This window comes from Protopterus annectens, chromosome 5.part0 (genome assembly GCF_019279795.1).
Source record: "Protopterus annectens isolate FY-2018-M chromosome 5.part0, PAN1.0, whole genome shotgun sequence".
Lineage (NCBI taxonomy): Eukaryota > Metazoa > Chordata > Ceratodontiformes > Protopteridae > Protopterus > Protopterus annectens.
The window spans coordinates 1205369910-1205389991 of record NC_056735.1 but is presented as its reverse complement, the minus strand read 5'-3'; the positions used below and the strand labels follow the sequence as shown (position 1 = coordinate 1205389991).

Here is a 20082-nt window from a genome sequence, read left to right as displayed (position 1 = left end):
ATTACACTTTCGGTGTTTAGTGTACTGCCACCTATATGGTAATTCACAGGTACATGTTTTTTTCCAAAGGGGATAACTATACATTTCTTAGCACTGAGCTTGAGCCCATGGCTCTGGCACCAAGCAATTGTTTCTGTAAGGCCCTTTTGTAGAGTATCCACATCATTTGGGGATTCAATAGTGGCTCCCAGTTTGCAGTCATCTACGAACTTTGTTAGCCAGAGTCCCTTAGTGTTGGCCTGTACTTCAGAGAAGTAGATGCCAAACAAAAGAGGTCCCAGGACTGAACCCTGAGGTACTCCACTTGTCACTTGTCTGTAGCTGGATTTGGAGTCGGCTACTTTTACAGTGTGGGTTCTGTCAGGAAGCCATTTAGCAACCCATTGGGTGACGTAGGGATTAATGCCCAGCTTAGTACATTTATCTATGATTCCAGAGTGGGGGATGGTCTCAAAGGCTTTGGCAAGGTCTAGATAGGCTGTGTGGACTACCTTACCCTTGTCCATGGCTCTGGAGACTGATTCGAAAAAGTCAATCAGGTTCAGGAGACAAGTTCGGCCCTTCACGAACCCAAACTGGGTGGTGTCCAGTGTTTGACGGTTGCCAATGTCTTTGCTTATAAGTTCCATGATAATACGCTCCATGGCCTTGAAGATAAGGCTCATCAGACTGATGGGATGGTATTTGTGCAGTGGGATAACTGTAGCTCTGCGCCACTCAGTGGGCACAAAACCTGACGTGAGGCTATGATTAAACATGCCACATATGTGAGGTGCCAGTTCATATTGTAGTTCATGTAGTACACAGCCCGGGATGTCATCTGTTCCCATGGATGCTGTATTCTTAGCTTTGGAGAGTGCATTTTTTACCTGTGTGGCCGTTATTACTGGAATTTGGCAATCGTCCGGTATTGAGATGGGCCATTTAGGGGGGTGAGAGGGGGGTGAAGTTGGCAATGAATCGATCTGCCAGGATATTGGCAATTTCCTTTGGATCAGTATATTTAATGCCATTCTGTTTTAGCTCAGAGCAGATCTGAGCATTTCTATTTAGATTCTTGACATAGTTATAGAATGCTTTGTGGTTGTCTTTGGAATCTTTGGCAATTTTATTTTCGTAACTAACTTTGGAGGATTTTATGAGGCATCTCAGTTTCTTACTGAGGCTAGTAAGGGAGTTTTTTGCATCCTGGGATTTTCCTCTTTTCTGCAAAAGTTTCTTCCTTTTGTTGTAAAGTTTGTTTATGGCAGGGGACCACCAGATTGGCTTCCTTTTTTTGGATGAGAGCATTTTGGTTCTATTTGGGATGGCATGATTCATGCATGAGTGGATGTGCTCGTACAGTGCCTTAGTGTAGTATTCAGCAGTTGAACTTTCAGTTCCCGTCTGCATGGGTGTTATGAAGTTTGTCACTTCTGACTTGAGTAGCATGAAGTTGGCTTTGGAGAAGTTTTTTTATGGTGGTTTCTTTACTGGGGGGTGGGGTGGGATGTGGATGTTAAGGGTGATTAGCTTATGGTCAGACCTGACTAACGAGGGGGTGACCATAGGTATGGAGCATTGATTTCCCATGTTGGTAATGACCAGGTCTAGGATATTGGAGCCCCTGGTGGGACTATGGATTAGTTGATCCAGGACATTGGAATTTATGAATTCCAAGAACCGTTCTGAGTAACTGCATCTGTACATCACCTTTATGCCCTACATCCTGTGTGGGCAGCATAAGTGTGATGTACAGCGCATACAAGATATAAAGGCTTTGGTATACTGGCTGGACGTTGGGCTGTCCTTGGCAGGAGATCCTTAAAGTTAAGAGTACTGCAACAGTGACACAGAAGGACATTCTCAAAAACGTTCTGAAGCTTGTAGCTATTGAAATTTTAAAAGTATCCTTTAAGTCCACTGTTGCTATGTAACTCATGGAATGAATGAGGGTTAATAGGTTCTGTAAGGTCAACATTTTGAATTTTGGTACTTTCACATACAGGTTTAGAAATGAAAAGACCCAGTACTGGCTCTAAGACTCCTTGGGTGAGTAAAGACTGAAGAACCTGAGGAAAATAATCTGTTTGATTTGCAGGGTGAGGAGGAATTACCAAGAAAAGAGGTTTTTGTATCCAGGGCCCTCTATAACCCACATGAACCAGTTGCACCACCCAAGAGTTTGAGACAATCTTTTATCATCAATGGGAAGTGTTAAGAACAAGCTTTTGGCATAGATTTGTGGCTAGTGGCCCCAGGGTGGGGGGAGGGTATATACTGGCATAGTCATTCTGTAAAGTTGGTCTGTCCCTTTTACTGAAAGGACCCAGTGTTTATTTCACCTCTTCACCTCTTTTTAGCTCCTTGTTTGCCAGAATGGCTGATTTTGCTTATTTGGCTTTTTTGTGAATGAGGGAAGCCTAAAGGATTTCTATTGCAGGATATGAAAAATCGTGTCTAAGTCTGAAAGTAAGAATTCAGACTTTACCTCATCAACAAGCTTTTTCTTAAGTACCCAGGCATTTCTTCTCATCACTGTAGCATTGGCCCTTAGACACAGTACCCCACGCAATCATACACACTCTTGAAAGCATGTTTGAATACCTGGGACAAGGTTGAGAGTTTGACTCAGAAAATAGCTTTCTTCTGTAGTAAATATGGCAAATTCCCTAAGACTTCCCATATAACAAAGCAAAAAGTACAGTGGTGTACCTACCATAAATGTAGATGTTCAAGTGTATTCACTGTTGCAGTCATTACAATTGGGTTATCCTGCTGGCAGGCTACCTACAGTCAGCCCGAGTTCCAACGTCTAGGTCCGGCGTTGGTTGCTGTCGCCTCTTCCCTGACATCAGTGCGCCAGGGGTATAAAAGATGCAACCGATGCCATTTTCTTCAGTTTTTCTTGCCCCAAATGTCAGGTGCCCCCAAATAGGAAAGGTTGGAAAAAATTATGTCAAAAAACATGCATGTACCAAAATAACATTTCCTTCATCTACAAGCAAATACATCACATAGGTTGTAGAGAGTTGAGAAGTACAGAAAGGACCCAGCAATGAAAAAGGGGAATGGTGGGTGGATAACCTGGACTGCAACAGTGAATACACTCGAACATCTACATTTATGGTAGGTACACAACTGTACTATGTTCATCGTGTTTCACTGTTGCAGTCATTACACTTGGGTTGAATCCCAAAGCTGAGGTTGGGTGGCTGGGTCTAAATAGGATTAGGAGAGGCTACCAGGCCCTGCAGAACTGCAGTGGCAAAGCCTGCTCTGTATTTAGAGTAAAGAGGCAAGTGGTAGAGCTTAGTGAAAGTGTGCACTGAACTCCAGGTTGCAGCTTCTAAAATGTCTTTGGTTGGTACTCCTCTGAGAAAGGCTGCTGAAGTGGCTGCTGCTCTGGTAGAATGTGGCCTTATGCCCTTAGGCACTGATTTGCCATGTTGTGCATAGCAGAAGCGAATGCAGTGTCTTATCCATTTTGAAATGGTCTGCTTCGAGATAGGCTTTCCTTGTGATCCTGCAGCATAGGCTACAAACAGTTGCTCAGTTTTTCTGAAAGCTTTTGTTTTGTCCAAGTAGAAGCATAGCTGTCTGTGTATATCCAAAGTGTGCAGAAGTCTCTCCCCTTTATTCTGGGGGTTTGGATAGAAAGTTGGCAAATGAATGGTTGGGTTAAGAGCCACACTGGAAACCACCTTTGGCATAAATGTTGGGTTTGTCCTTAGAGAAACCCATATCCTGATGGAAAATGATAAAAGGTTCCACTGCCAAAGGAAAGCAACGTCTTTTAAGAGTTTCAATGGAAATGTGAGTGATGAGATACCCACTACCTCGTCTCCTGAAATACCTAATGGGCAGGAACGAGGTTTAACATTAGACTGCGGAATTGACTTACCATGTACAGTCGGTACATTGGACAACAATAGAGTAGATGTGACTGATTTTACATTTGATTTTTCTTTTGGTAATCTTACTGAGGAAGCGAGGCGTATAGGTACTAAACCTAAAAATACGCAACCAGTTCGGACTTATGCCCATGTGTCTGGTGAGCGTAATCAACATCAAGGTACTGTTCGTAATTTTGACAAAAAAAACAAACAATTCTGAGGCTATTAATAAACAAAATGCCTTACAGGAATTTTTTGGTCATGACTGTAAATATGGCAATGTACCTGGCGGTAATTCTTCTGATTACCGCCTTGAATGCAAAGGAACTTTAAGGGATATTATTTATCTATTTGGTAAAAAACTGAACACCATAAATGCTTTGAAACTGGACAATGCCTATTTAAATCACTGTATATCATTGAATATAGTGCCCATGGGTTTGAGGTTCTTCAAGATTCCTTTGGGCATTGATTTAAGTACTGAAGTTGAATCTGAGTTCAATTCTTTGTTTGATACATTTGGTATTGAATTTATGAAATTACTATTTAAGCATAATGATATCAAGTTATGTAAATTTATAACAGATGTAGAGAAGCTTAACAATCTAATAATACACGATTTAGCTTTTTCACAATGGGAGAAATTATTTTTCAAACAGTTTGCACTAGCTGATGCTAGAGCTAAAAAGGCATTTGAACGTAAATGTAAGAAATTACAGAGGGATAAAGATCAGTACAGGAGACATTTAAGCTACAGATGGGGTAGTTATAAATATGGTGTTGAGACACAATCTCAGGGTAATGTCAAACAAGGTTTTGACAACTTTGATAATTATGAAGAAGATTTTTTTCAAACACCCAGAAAAGGGAATCATGGGAAATGGAAAAAAAGGAGGGAAATGGAGAAAGAAGTAATAATTGGAAGTCATGAAATTAACATTTCTAGAGGTATATGTTATGGGACAGAAGATAAAGATATTATTACCACTGATGGTGTGATTAGCGAATATAAAAACTTTAAAATTTTCAATTATAGTAAAGTTAAATTAGAAAAGGCACATTTTAGCCTCCTTTCTAAGGGTATGAAATACATACAGACTCCCAGTTTACACTTAGTGGATAGTGTACTTGAATTTAAGCAGTTCACTAGAAAGTTGAATTTAGCTATTATGTTTGACAATAAAGAATGTAACACCACCGATAAACACCAAATATTAAGGAAGAAAAGTTCTTTCATTCCTACATGTAACCCAAGTGTTCAGTCTTATGACAAAAAGGTCACTAAGGAGATTTACAAAATTAGCAACAACATTAAGAAGTACAAAATCCAAAACAACCTTTCTGATGAGGAATATAGGACTTTATGTGATCTTAAATATGATCATGGTATTAGGATTATGAAACCCGATAAGGGTGGTGGCATAGTGTTCTTTGATGCCATGACTTATAGTGCCAACATCCATGATATTCTTCATAATTCTGGTAATTATTCAGTGATTTCTCTGAATGAGGTACATATAGCATACAGGAGAACTGATATGTACCTGGAGGAATATTTGTTAGAACAAAGAATATCTGAGGATTTATATGATTATATGACAGTTGAATTCCCTACACTAGCCACCATCATAGGTATCCCTAAGGTCCACAAGGTTCACAAAAATCCCCCATTCCGTCCAATTATTTCTGGGAGCAAATCCAAGACTTTTCCTATAGGGGTGGTCATAGACACACTATTAAAACCTATCTATGAGGAATTGCATCATTTGGTGAAGGATTCTTGGGAATTTTAAAAAAATTTCCCAGCCAATTTGAACAGTAATGATTTGCTTTTTACTTCCATAGATGTGATAGATTTGTTTAGTTGCATCCTTATGGAGGAAGGTCTTGAGGCCTTTACCAGGAGTTTGAGAAAACACACTAAGATGAGTTGGGATAGGATTTCATTGTTGGTTGAACTAATGAGCATTGTACTAGACAACAATTTCATCTTTTATGAGGGTGAAATTTTCAAGCAAACCAGTGGCGTAGCTATGGGAGCGGCTTGCGCTCCCATGTTTGCAAACCTGGTTATGCTTGATTGGGAAGAAAACATTATATTCAACAATGTTTATTTCAAGAATGTCACCTATTACTCCCAGTTCCTGGATGATATTTACATCTTATGGAACGGGGATAGTACCTCCTTCTTGGCCTTTATCATTTATTTGAATGCTAGTAGTGATTTCCTAAAATTTACTTCTGTTACCAGCAGTAATGGTGTGCCTTACTTAGATACTTTCATTTCTGTTGACAATAATAGTTTTAAATCTACCATACATAGGAAGGCTACATTTACTAATTCTTATTTAGATTTCAATAGTTATCATCCAACAAGAATGAAAAGAAACATTTTTAAGGGCCAATGTATTAGGGCTATTAGAATGACTTCCAAATATTCTGATATGATTGATGAGATTGATTATATTACAGCCCTTTTTAGAGACAGGGGATATGATGTAGATTTAATGAAGGATGTAACTACATATGTTGTTAGTCAGTGGAGGAAAAAATATACACCACTACTTGGATTAAAAAGCAACCCTAACCCAGTTGACAATTTGGGTATGGATTTAATGGTTACCACTAAACAAGTAAGTGATGAAAACATAAATAAAAAATAAAAAAATTCTTAAAAGAGCATGTATTATTGAATATGGACCATTTAGCCATATTATCAAAGATATTATGGTCAAAAATTGGTATATATTAACAGATGTACAGGATATAGCTGACATAGTGGGTTTTAGACCACATTTTGTGAATAAAATGGGTAGGAATTTAAAGAATATTTTAGAAAAGGTAAAAAAGGAAAAGGACAGGAACATGGTAAATACCACAAAATGTGGGGCTTGTCACCAATGTTCTTCTATCTGTGAGTATAGTAGTGTAACACTGAACAACATTAATAAGACCAAAATACACTTTCTAAAGGAAACTGCAGATCTAGTATGCTAGTATACGTAGCTCTGTGTTCGGTCTGTTCTTCTTATTATATTGGTAAGACCGAAAGACAATTCAGGCAAAGGATATATTCACACTTGTACTGTATTAAAAAGAGGGACACTAAAAATGCTTTGTTCAAGCACATTCTTGAAAATGGAATGGAACACACTTTTAAATTTGCCATCTTAGAGACCATAAAAAGTAATCCTAGAGGTGGGAATACTAAGAATTACTTAGCATATAGGGTAGAATGTGGCCTTATGCCCTTAGGCACTGATCTGCCATGTTGTGCATAGCAGAAGCGAATGCAGTGTCTTATCCATTTTGAAATGGTCTGCTTCGAGATAGGCTTTCCTTGTGATCCTGCAGCATAGGCTACAAACAGTTGCTCAGTTTTTCTGAAAGCTTTTGTTTTGTCCAAGTAGAAGCATAGCTGTCTGTGTATATCCAAAGTGTGCAGAAGTCTCTCCCCTTTATTCTGGGGGTTTGGATAGAAAGTTGGCAAATGAATGGTTGGGTTAAGAGCCACACTGGAAACCACCTTTGGCATAAATGTTGGGTTTGTCCTTAGAGAAACACATATCCTGATGGAAAATGATTAAAGGTTCCACTGCCATTAATGCCTGTAACTTTGAGACTCTTCTTGCTGAAGTTATTGCTAGGAGCAGAGCAGTTTTCCATGATAAGAATTTTAGATCAGCTGTGTTGGCTGGCTCAAAAGGAGGTAGTGTGAGCTTTTCTAATACAAAATTGAGGTCCCAAGTAGGTACTGGTGCTCTCCTTGGGGGTCTTATGTTTCTTGCCCCTCTGAGGTACTGTCTTAGCAGTGGATGTGAAAAAATAGGAGGTTCCATATTGTAATGAGCTGAAATGGCAGAGGCATGGATTTTAATAGATGAAAAGGATAGGCCTTTGTCCAGCATCTCAGTTAGGTATTGTAAAATCTGAGGTATATTTGGAACAAGTGGTTTGAGTCCTTGTGCCTGGTTCCAAGCACAGAATCTCTTCCATTTGTCTGCATAAGATTTCCTAGTGCTGGGTCTCCTGGCTTCTAAGATGACATCCATAACAGCTTTAGAGAGAGGTGTGGTCTGAGTGGCTATATTACCTGCCATGCAGCCAGATTTAAGGTTCTCAGTTGACCGTGTAGAACCTGATTCTTTTGTTGATTCAGGAGATGAGGTATCTGAGGTAAAGGCCAGGCTGGGCCTCGAGACAAACTCTTTAGGATTGGGTACCAGTGCTGGCGTGGCCAGTCTGGGGGAATCAGAGTCATTTTTGGCTTCTCTTATCTGACTTTTAGGAGTACCTTGGGAAGAAGAGGCAGTGGAGGGAAGGCATAAACTGTCAGGGTTTCCCAGCTGAATGAAAGAGCATCCACTTTCCATGCTTGTGGGTGATATGTTCTTGTGCAGAATTTCTGTAGTTGGCGGATGTGAGGGGAGGCAAAAAGATCTATATCCGGGCGTCCCCATTTCCTTGTTATCATGTTGAAGACCTGTGGATTTAATTTCCATTCGTGTGGATCCATGAGATTTCTGCTTAGTTCGTCTGCCAGTGTATTTTTCTTTCTTGGCAGGAATTGTGCCTGCATATGTACTTGATAGGTCAGTGCTGTGCTCCACAGAGTCATGGCTTGCCTGCAGAGGGGGTACAAATGTGTGCCCCCTTGCTTGTTTATGTACCACAAAACTGTGGTGTTGTCTGTCTTTAGCAATAGTTGTCCTGGATGTAGTAAATCCTTGAAGGCTGTCAGGGCATTCTGCACAGTTAGCATCTCCTTTTGATTGATGTGAAGATGCATTTGTTCCTTGGGCCACGTGCCCTGAATACATTTTACTGTCATGTGTGCCCCCCAGGCATAATCCGATGCATCCGTTGTTATTGTCTGCCTGGCAGTGGGTAAGGTGAAGGGCTGTCCCTTGTTGTGGTGACAGGCCCTGTACCACCATCGAAACTCCTGTTGCAGACAGGGAATTATAGTCACTATTGTTTCCAGGCTGTGGCAATGTTGAATCCAAACACTTTTTAGATACCATTGTAGTTTCCTCATATGCAGTCTTGCATATGGAATTAGTAAAATGCAGGAAGCCATGAAGCCCAGGGCCTGCAGAATTTTTCTTGCAGGGAGCTGGGTCTTTGTTGCCATCATTTGAAAGTAATGAGTCAGTTTTCTTTGTTTGTCTGGCGTGAGATAAGCCATCTGGGTAGTTGTATTTAAGCTTGCACCCAGGAATATTATCTCTTGAGAGGGCACTAGTTTTGATTTCTTTTCGTTTACTGTGTACCCTAGGCAAATTAATAATCTTTTTACAAACGCCAGATGCTTTAGTAGAATGTGCTTGCTCTCTGCTTGAATAAGGCAGTTGTCCAAGTAGGGATATATCTGAATTCCTCTTTGTCTGCAAAATGCGATTACTGGTGCCAGGCATTTTGTGAAGACCCTGGGCGCAGTAGATAAGCCAAAGGGCAGTGCAGAGAATTGGTAATGCATTGAGCCAGCTATGAATCTGTGGTATCTTCTGCAAGATTGTCTGATTGGGACATGCAGGTATGCCTCTTTGAGGTCCAAAGTAACTAGCCAAGCCTTCTTGCCCAGCATGGGTAGAAGTTGCTGCAGTGTTAACATCCTAAATTTTGGAATATCCAGGAAAGTATTTAGGGTTGACAAGTTCAGTATTGGTCTCCAGGCTTTGTCCTTTCTGGGAACCAGGAAGAGTCTTGAGTAAAATCCTTGTCCCTGTTCTTGCTGTGGTACTCTCTGAATAGCTCCCATGTCCATGAGAGCAGCAATTTCTTTTTGTGCCTCTGCCCATTGGTTTTTTGGCAGGTCCGGCATACCTTTTGATCTTGGAAGTGTGTGAAAGTGGAACCTGTAGCCCTGAGAAACTATTTTCAGTACCCATTTGTCCTGGGTAATTTTGTGCCAATTTTGTATGAAAAGTGCTAGCTTTCCCCCCAGGGGTGCTGCCAAAATGTAAGTGCTTGGTCCTTTTAGAGGAAAGTCATTGGGACGGTTTCCTATAAGGTTGTGATTTGTCTTCTCCTCGTTTGGGGGCAGAAGCACTCCATTGTAGGTCTGTAGGAACCTTGGGGCTGAGATCTGCCTCTTGGGCGTCTGTATCTGCCTCTTTGTGGCCTGTCTGACACCTGAAAGGACCAATTTTTTGAAGGCCAGTTTCTACTAAACCTAGGCGGTTGAACCTGTAAGAAATCCTTTACTGTCTGCAAAGATTTTGCTTTATCCTCCATTTTCTTTAACAATTCTTCTGCCTTAACACCAAACAAAGTATCATGCTGTAATGGAGCATCCAATAATTTTACTTTAACATGTTCAGGTAAACTTTGTTCTTTTAACCAAGCATGCCTTCGAATAACAGAGCCTGTAACTGCGGCTCTGCAAGAAGCCTCTAATGAATCAAAACCACAATGCAGAGTATGTTTTCCCACTTGTTCAGCTGCATGCAATAATTCCTGCATTTCCTTATTGTCAGGATTCTCTGAATTTGTAAGCATTTTAACAAAGACATGAGGTACTGTTGATATTTAAGCATGTGAAACTGGCAGTTTAAATCCCTTACAGCTAAAGTAGCAGAGGTGTAAACTTTTTTTCCCCCATCTATCAGAGCTCTGGAATCCCTATCAGAGGGAACAGGGTTTTTAGCAGTGGAAGCCTTAACCCCTTTGGGACCCTGAGAAATTGTTTCAGGATCAGCAGCAGGGTTCTTATAAAGAAATTTATGAGTCAGAGACCCTGTAATACCTGTCTGGCTTGACTGGTGCAAGGGGTAAAGAATCAGGAGACAGACTGGATTCAGAAAAAAACATCATCAACTATATCATGCACAGGAGGGATAGCTAAGGGCCTGTGTTGAGGCAGTAAAAGAAAATCTCTGAGCCTTTTCTTGGATTCTGAGTAATCCTGGCTCTCCCAGTGGAAATGTTCCCTCATGGTGTGCAGAGTTTCCCCAAAAGAGTAATCCTCAGGTGGAGAGGCTGAAGGTACAGATTCTTTAGCATCAGAGTCCTCATAGGGAGGAAGAGAATAGCCCTGATCTGAAGAGGAATCTGAGGAAATAGAAACCTGGTCAGAGGAATCATGGTCAGTGTCTTGCCTAAGCCTTTTATCAGGAGGGGGATGGGAACCCCTGATCAAAGTAATTAAGTCTTCGGCCATTTTAAGCATCTGTTTCTTTGGCATGGTTGACTGTCCAGGAGAATGCTGTACTTGTTTCTTTGTCTTTAACAGTGTCTTTGACTGTAGGATTTAATAGTAAGCTGTGAAGGTCTGAAAACACCCTCAGAAGCCAATGCCTGCTCAGCAGATCCAGACCAATCTGAGGGAATATTTTCCGTAGGCCCAATACCTTGAGTATCCAGAGGCCTAGTTGTCTCCACGTGTGAGTCGGATATGGTCTGTGGCTCTGAGGTAGCGGGTGTCAGGGGCTGCAAAAGCACCTCACTGAGAACCGGCGACTGGCCTAGAAGAGGCTTCGTCATCGGTTTTGGACCTCGGATGCCTGTCCTTTTCCTTGTCTTTGCATTTTTTATGCATTCCGGTCGTCGGCTGTTCTGACGGCATTATATAGTTAAACCTTAGGCCAAAGTAATGTAATGCAAAATCGAACAGACGTTTAATAGTCCGTTTGTTGAATCTAGCACAAAACCGACAACTAGTAACGTCGTGGTCAGGGCTTAGGCAAGGAATACAGTAAGAATGAAAGTCCTTATGAGGTATTTGCTTCCCACAAGAAATACAATTGTTAACTTTTACTGATATCGGTCTAGAGCAAGAAAAAGTTTCCCCAATGGGGTAATTAGCTTTATTGAAGACTTCGGTTCTGAAACTGAATTTCGAAAATCTCAGGAGACGGCCGACCGGCACTTGCGAACTGCTTCTGCTTCAGGCACCGTGTGGCAAGAAAGACTAAAGAAAATGGCGTCGGTTGCATCTTTTATACCCCTGGCGCACTGACGTCAGGGAAGAGGCGACAGCAACTGACGCCGGACCTAGACTTTGGAACTTGGGCCGACTGCGGGTAGCCTGCCAGCAGGATAACCCAAGTGTAATGACTGCAACAGTGAAACACGATGAACATCGTTATACATATATGCCTGATACCTGCAACTTTTTAAAGCTACAGCGAAAGAAAAACTGTTACCTAAGCAGTCCAACAATTGCCTTTCTTGTCACCATGAGAAGGGTTAGTGCGCCTATTGCCAGGTGGTGGTGGAGCAGTGCATATGGCTACTGGGTCCAATTTAAGGTGAGAGAACAAATGTATCAGTCTGAGGCACTTTATGCATTTTATCTGCTTTTATAGGGACTAACAGCTGAGTATCAGGGTGGTTAAAGGCAGCATTCAACACATCATCCAGGATAGTCAATATGAGAAAGATGGGTGAGGAATAAGAAATATTCAGTTGTAGCATATCATATCTCTTCCATTCAGGGGAACATTATTTGTTCCCATAAAAATACTTCATTATCCCGGCAATGAAAAAGAAAATTCCTCCACAAGAGGATAGGGGTCAATATTTTCCTCAAGAGAGTTGGGCTTGTGAATCTGTAGGAGAAGACCTTATCTCAGTCATAATCAGGAATTTCTTTACAGACGGCGTCCACCTGTAATGGCCTCTGGACATCATGATTCATAGCTTGTAATGCATGCCTTGCTAAGGTTAAGAAAAAAATCGTCTTTCTTAACTACAATCACTTATTGTGCTAAACCATGTTTAATCTTTTGTTTTTTTTTTTCTTTACAGGAGTCCCTGTGGAAGAAGACCTTCTCAAAAGAAGAATGTCTGATCAGTCTAATGGTCTCAACTCGGTCACCCTATGAAGAATCTCCCACAGTGTCTTACAGCAGTAGATGACATGGCTCTCCCATGCTGTATCAGACTCTGGAACAGCCTAAGAGGAAGTTTCTGACCGTGGTTCTTTGTAGCCAAAATGACTGCACCACAGGAAGCGGGGGCAGTAAGTGAGTGGTCTGTGACTAACTAATGGCCCCTACAGGTTCACTACTGGCTGAGGCAAAGACTGAGCCCCAGCTTTTTGGTTAGTTCTTTTCTCTTTCTAGGAACAGTAGGACTAGAGCCAGCAAGACTGTAGTAAGTATCTGTGATGTAGGCGGGGAAGGGATACCAAAAGCAGTAAGCACTGCTATGGTAAGTCAGTCAGAAGGTAAGTTTAAAATGTGAAATACAATGCCAGAAAAAGATAAATGTTAGGTAGGCTGTCATGAAGTGACCATAATCCCTACACTGAAAAATACATCCCTAACAATCAAAAATTAAAATTTTTAGTCACAAAATGAAAGTTTACACAGTGTATATATTTTCTCAAAAATAGCCTTGGAGGGATTCCCTATAAAGGACTTATCTGCTGTGGTGGCAAATGCTGTTTGCTTAACCTTTTTCTTTTTGTGGCTGGAAGAGGGACAGACTGTGGACTGGTAGTCTGTTCCATGTCAAACTGAAAATGGTGCCTTTCTCCCAGGGAAGAGCAGCAGTAAATGTCATTAAAAGTGCTGGTCACAAACATTACTTTTTTTTGTTTTAAAACAAACAGCAAAAAATCACTGTCAAACACACCACCAGCCCTACCAAGGAAAAACAAAATTTCTCCACAGAAAATTTGTTTTCTGTTAGTTACCTAAAAGTTATGCACTCACCATAACTAGACATCTTTGTTGTCCATTTTCATTCTTCCTCAACCCATGGGTTTGGATCCAATCCTCATATCTGACTTGGGGGCATACTCCAGACTTCAGATCCAACTCTTGAGTGCCTCCCGCTACCCATAATGCCTAGTCCATCCCCATTACCTCAGATTGAGTTTGTTGCCATTAGGCCCATATAGCTAGACACAGACAGGAATAGCTGACAAAAAAGGAAGGGCTCAAACCTGGAACTGTAGGTTCCAGTACACAGTCCAACAGGGCTCTCCAGAAAAATGAAGGATGGGGGCTGGATGGAAGAGAAGTTGAGGAAGAATGAAAATGGACAACACAGATGTCTAGGTATGGTGAATACATAACTTTTAAATCTGATTTTGTCCTTTACATTCTTCCTCAACCCAGGGGACAGAGTCCCCAGCTACGCTGATCTCGGGTGGCCCTCATGGAGGATATTACGGAGTACCGCAGAGCTAAAGGCAGCTGTGTTTTTAGATACAATATCCAATTTGTAATGAGTAACAAAGGTATGAGCACGTGGTTGCTGTGCAAAGAAAGTACTGAAGAAATCTTCACTCTGGCTGTTCATTCCCCTCCTTGGCTAGCCAATCAGCAGTCAGAGTGAAGGTGCTGTGACTGGAGGCAGCAGAGCTTTGTGAAGCTGGCCGGTTCTTGTTTCCTGGGCACAGAAACAATCCATATAACCTAAAAGCTAATGCAGCAGTAAGAATGATGAACATATATTTAGATGACTTGATTCTGTTCAATTATTAGACATGTATAACCAATGCAACTGTGCATTTATTATGGATTCATGTTATATCTGTAGTCTCGGTGGATCTTTTCTCCACCAGCCTCTGCTGAAAAGGCCTTTTTCTGCCCAGTCAAACTTGACCGGTAAACATATGCTAATATATTTACTTCCACTAGTAAACAGGCAACAGAAAATGAGTTTCTTCTCAGCTTGTTACGCAGCCTGATACTTCAGTTGTGAATTGCCTAAGCAGGCAACCTAATTAACTACAGCTGTTTGTCACCTAGGAAAGGGAATGGTGTTGCGGGAGTAGACAAAATTTCTAGGACTACAACTGAGGTGTAATAAAAGGTGAGTTAGCTAGTTTTTCAAGGTAGCAAATATGCTTACTTTTGGAGATGGGTTCAAATGCAGTCAAGGACTTTCACTGAAACAGAAAAAGAACTTTTATCTGAAGAAATCAAAAGGAGCGGGAGTTACCCATGTTAAGCCTACGGAGAGACAAGAGCAAGGTACGTACATATTATCGCAACCAGATTTTTGAATAATACGGCCTGTTTCACGATCACTAAATCTGTTCGTTAATGTGGTTGAAATGGAATACAGTGTGTTTTCTTTACCAAACCAGGTTGTTTTCTGGAGGGCTATCAACACAAACTAAAAAACATACTGTTTCTTCCTGCTCTTTACTGGCAGCATGTCGCTTCTTGGCAAGGCTGTCCACTGAACGTTCTTTGTCAACCAATGCTGTCAGATTATGGTCATACATAACAGATTTTTGTGATTCTCTTGCAACCAGCTTCCAATTCTCTGATTATTCCTGACAATTATGACATTATGTACAAACAAGTCGTTGTCCTTAATGTCATGATTTGGGACAGTTTACGGTATAACCTGCATGCCTTTTTGCACTGTCCTGCAAATCAGAGTTGAGACAACCCGAGCAGTATGTCAGGAAAAATGTAGTGGCTGGCTCTGGAAGTTGGCTACGAAGCAGCAGTGTTGGCCCCCGGAGTGTTATCCTCTGTGATGTGTGTTTAATAATAAATTAATCACATCTGTAGATGTTAACATTTTCACCCTTTTTGGATGGTGTGTGAACTGTCATTTGCTTTTTACCCCTTTTGGGCTGCTAGTTCTGGGGAAGGGAATATGCTGCAGATGCGGCTCTTTGCATCCGGCCACAAAATATCATCGCTTGAAAGGAGAACGTGTTTTTGCTGTCACTTTATGTTTTTTGGGATCGAGTTTTGGCCAAGCCAGAAAGAAACACAGAAGTTTGTTCACAACTGCTTACATTCAGTGAGGTTTTGCTGCAATTGTGATTCAGAGTAATTACTCCATTTCACATACTTCTGCTGTGTTGTGTGCACACATAACATGACTTAGAAAAGTACTATGACTGACATGATGTCAGGAAATGGCATAGGTTTAAATAAGCTGTCATTTTTCAAATACCACACTATTCCTACCGCAACAAAGTGGGTTTTTTTTTTACAAATAACATTCCCTGTGTGATTCTGCATACATTTATGGTTACATTCACACACCGGGAAGCAAGCCGTATTATCGCAAAAATCTGGTTGTGATAATACGTAAGTACCGAGCCTTGTAACCAAGCCTACTGGATAATGCAATCTTCTAAGAATGCACAAAGGCTTGTGGGATACCAACAGTTAAACTAAAATATCAAAATTACTTAAGATGCTGGACCCCATATGGGTAGACTTCAGTATAACACACAAAAAATAGTGCTAAAATGATGTTTATTTCATTATGTTTAGATGATTTCCACAATTTTAACATGTTTTACAGTTTTTGGGGGAGTTCTCCTTTAAGATCTGCCTCCTTACATGAGTACTCCTTGACTGGAAAAAAAATACAGAGTAAGCTATACTACACTCTGGCAGGAAAAATCCAAGGCATTTAAGTTTTAAACAAAATAAAATAGCAAAAACATACATGTGCACTTACATAATCAATCTTTAAGCTAATTCAAGTATTATGCATTTGTCTAGCTTCGATAATTTTCTGAATTTTCATTATTTTCTTAAGCAGTACTGCTTGGCAAATTTCAGTAAGATCCTTTACCAAAAAGCAGAATTTTGTCAGGAGAAATAGCTTCACAGTGGCTTGTTTGATAAACTCAGCCTGCACTTGCTTTTGTTGCATCATAAGTCGAGGGCCACTCACCTCAGTATCGCAGGTGAAGACTTGGGGAAACAAAACATATGTAGACAGTGCATGACAGAGCTTATTGTGTTGCTAAAAGTGCTCTACAAAAGTAACTGAGAACTGTGAAGCAATTTTACATTTTAATAAAATAATGACATAGCTGGCTCTGTGCTTAAGCTACGAGGTGGTGGCTTAACAAAGGCTGCTCAACTCCTTTATTATTAAGGAGGGCTCTGTTCATTCTTTAAAGATCTTATATCCAGATTTGTGCACAATAATCAGGGGTGACATCTCGGAAAGATACTTCCTCCTGAGAATTTTGCTCCCAACCCAACTCAAGCAGCTATGAAGTGTTTTCAACTGTCTTACCACAATAAACAGCTACTTTTAAGTCCTCAGACTTGATTAGCCCATTGCTCTTTAAATCTTAAAGATGGAAATCTACACAGTGAAGAACGTATATGAAGTATGAGATAAAATATGCCAAAATGCAACACTTTGGGAGTTTTTTCTATATCTCGTTGGAGCTTTTCTCCCCGGGCCTCCACTGAAAATGGACTCTTTTAGGCCCAGTGGACTTTCCCAGTAAACAAATGCAATAAAATAAAATAAATAAAATTCCACAGTCACATATGCTTCTGTGAAGTGCCAAGATGAAAACTGCAGCATAGCCTCCACTTAAAAATGCACTTGGAAATAACGGTTACTACAGCAAGACATTTCACACAGCTTGACAGAAGTCACCACTATTACAGATACATAACTTTTCTGCAAAACTAAAGATAAATGGCTGTGATGTTACCTTTCTTTGTCCACCATTATCTGCACAGGACACACTTGGTTATTTTTATTTCCATTGCCCAGCTGTCCATAGGTATTAGCACCCCAAGTATACACCAATCCTTCATCTGTTAGAGCTAGTGTGTGAGCACAGCCACATGCAATCTGTACATAAAAAAAGTAAAAGTTTGGGAAAAATAAATAAATACAATACAATACAATACAATAAATAAATACATATATAACACAGATAAAAATTAAACTTAACCTGTAAGATAAACTACCCCCAAACCGAAAGTAACAAAGTCAGTATGCTAATTTATTTTTGCAAGACAACACAGGCTGGGATTCAACGACAAGTGTTATGCGCCTGTGTAGTACTAAAATCGGAAGAGGTCACTGTGCAAAGTTTTTGATATAGATACGTACTTGTATAGCGGTATATGTGAGTGTGTGTCTATATGTATGTGTATACACATACATATATATATATATATATATATATATATATATAATATATATTTATATATATGTGTGTGTGTGTGTGTGTGTACATATATGTATATATATATATATATATATATATATATATATATATATATATATATATATATAGGTCACTTTTCTTGATAGAAATTTCAAAATCTTGAAGACAAGTAGAAACCCACTTAATTCATTACAAGTGGCGCCTCCAGGTGCATCTGCAGTCACATCCTACTGACGCCTCTAGGCGTCAAATATTACTTATTCATATTTGCATCAATAATTCCAAAATCATGCTATGTACAAGGTTTTAAAATACTTCATCTTAAACTTACACAATAACAAACTCAACCACTAATATTCGACCTCTGTTTAGTGCAGGTAAAGATATTAACTATTGATTTTATGATATTAATTTATACAGAGATAATGTTCACATTTTTCTAAATATCTCAAGCTTAATCTAATTTCTCTAAAGAACCTGAACTAGCAGACTTTAAATAAACTCCAAGCTTGTAAATATTGTAAACTTCTAAAGAGCAAAAAAAAAAAAGTTCTGCTTTTTTAAACTGTCTCATGATGTATATTACACTTGCAGTTTTTTTGAATGTATGAATCTTACTCTTGTATTTCATCTCTAACATTATGTAACCTTTTTTTTTTGTATTTTGTAACCTTTATTGTACTGTATTGCACATGGAGCTTTTCTCCCCGGGCCTCCACTAAAAATGGGCACTTCTTGGCCCAGTGGACTTCCCCGGTAATCAAACTGAAAATAAATAAAAATAAATAATAAATAAATAAATATCTCAACCAAGTAACACAGACAGAACTCCTTAGCCTCACATGAAAGATCTCAGCTTTATAAATAAAATGCTGCTGTCAGTATGTGTATAATTTGAGTGTTTGCAGATATTGCAGATATATTATAAGTTGTTTACAAAATATTACAAATGTAATTGTTACTGTGTTTACTGTGACATGTAAAACTAAGTTTAAGACCTAGAACCTAAAAAATACTACTACTATAAAAATAGTTTGTGATAAAGGGTTTCCCATTGATACTTCTTTCATAACCTCCATGGTTCCAGAAATATGAACATTTGTTTGAAATGGGAGGACATAATTTGATTCTGTGAAAAGGCTTAGGCTCCACCCATTGGAAGTTACAGTGCAAACTTCCTGAGCTCCATTGGAGTGAATGAGTTAAGCAAAAGTGCACTACATTGAAAGTGCACTTTCGCAAAAGCTGATTCACCGAATCGGGAAAAAAAAGTACTTTAAACACTATTTTGCAGGGCGGCAAGCCCCCCTGCACTCCCCATGTTGGGGGGGTGCTGTGCCCCCAACACCCCCCTACTTAAATATATTAACTCTGAGATCGCACTACAGTAGGGAAAAGGATGTACTTCCTTATCCCCACTGTAATGTGCTCCCGTGAATCAGCTTTTTCAAAAGTGCACTGTTGATGTAGTGCATTTTCGCTTAAGTGGGTTCGATCTTCTGTTTGTCGAGAATGTGTGTTTTCAACAAACAGATGTAGACCCATATATATGTATATGTGTGTATCTATACATATATATATCTATATATATATATATATATATATATATATATATATATATATATATATATACACATATATATACATATATATATATATATATATATATATATATATATCTATATACACACACACATACATACACACGCATAAATGCATGTGCAGATATATATATATATATATATATATATATATATACATATATATATATAGGGTGCTGTGGTAGCATTGTCGCCTCACAGTTAGACATTGCCCGTTCGATTCTTAGTTAGAGCGTCTTCTATGTGTCGACATGCGTGAATGGGCATTCCTTCGTTGAAGGTTGTGCATCAGGGTTGCTAACTCGGCACATAAAAATCAACTACCAATCATTAGCGGACCGGAGCTCCGCTGTGACGACCCCTAACTGGGAAAAGCCGAAAGACACAACAACAACTAACTGTACATGAGCGGCATTATTCTTCTTTTGGCAAGCAGAAAGCATTGACCAAAGCATCCACAAATAATGGTGTTTGTGTGCATACATATATTATTCTAATGCAGATCTCTCACTTGTCGCTATCTTGGAGGAACGTTCTTGTTTTCAGGTCTGATTTATTCCAGCACAGGATGTCCTTCATTTTGGAAGTATGGCACTATTTTCAGGCTTGAGTCATTACATGGGATTTTTGAAACTGTTCAGTAAATAGAAAGCCACAGTACATGGCCAACATTTCAGTGGCAACAATAATTTAAAGAAACAGGACACATCTCAATTTTTCTGAACCAAAAGTAAGAGATCTTGTG

At 39.7% G+C, this 20082-nt stretch overlaps 1 protein-coding gene across 3 annotated transcripts in view; it reads right to left on the bottom strand.

Moving 5' to 3' along the window:
• Window positions 1–20082, bottom strand: part of RCBTB1 (RCC1 and BTB domain containing protein 1) — a 2478854-nt gene that overhangs the window by 897503 nt on the left and 1561269 nt on the right. For all 3 annotated transcript variants that reach the window (XM_044071068.1, XM_044071070.1, XM_044071069.1), the window contains one exon: window positions 17272–17414. In XM_044071068.1, the coding sequence (XP_043927003.1) occupies window positions 17272–17414 (143 nt within the window). The remainder of the gene's footprint in view (window positions 1–17271; window positions 17415–20082) is intronic.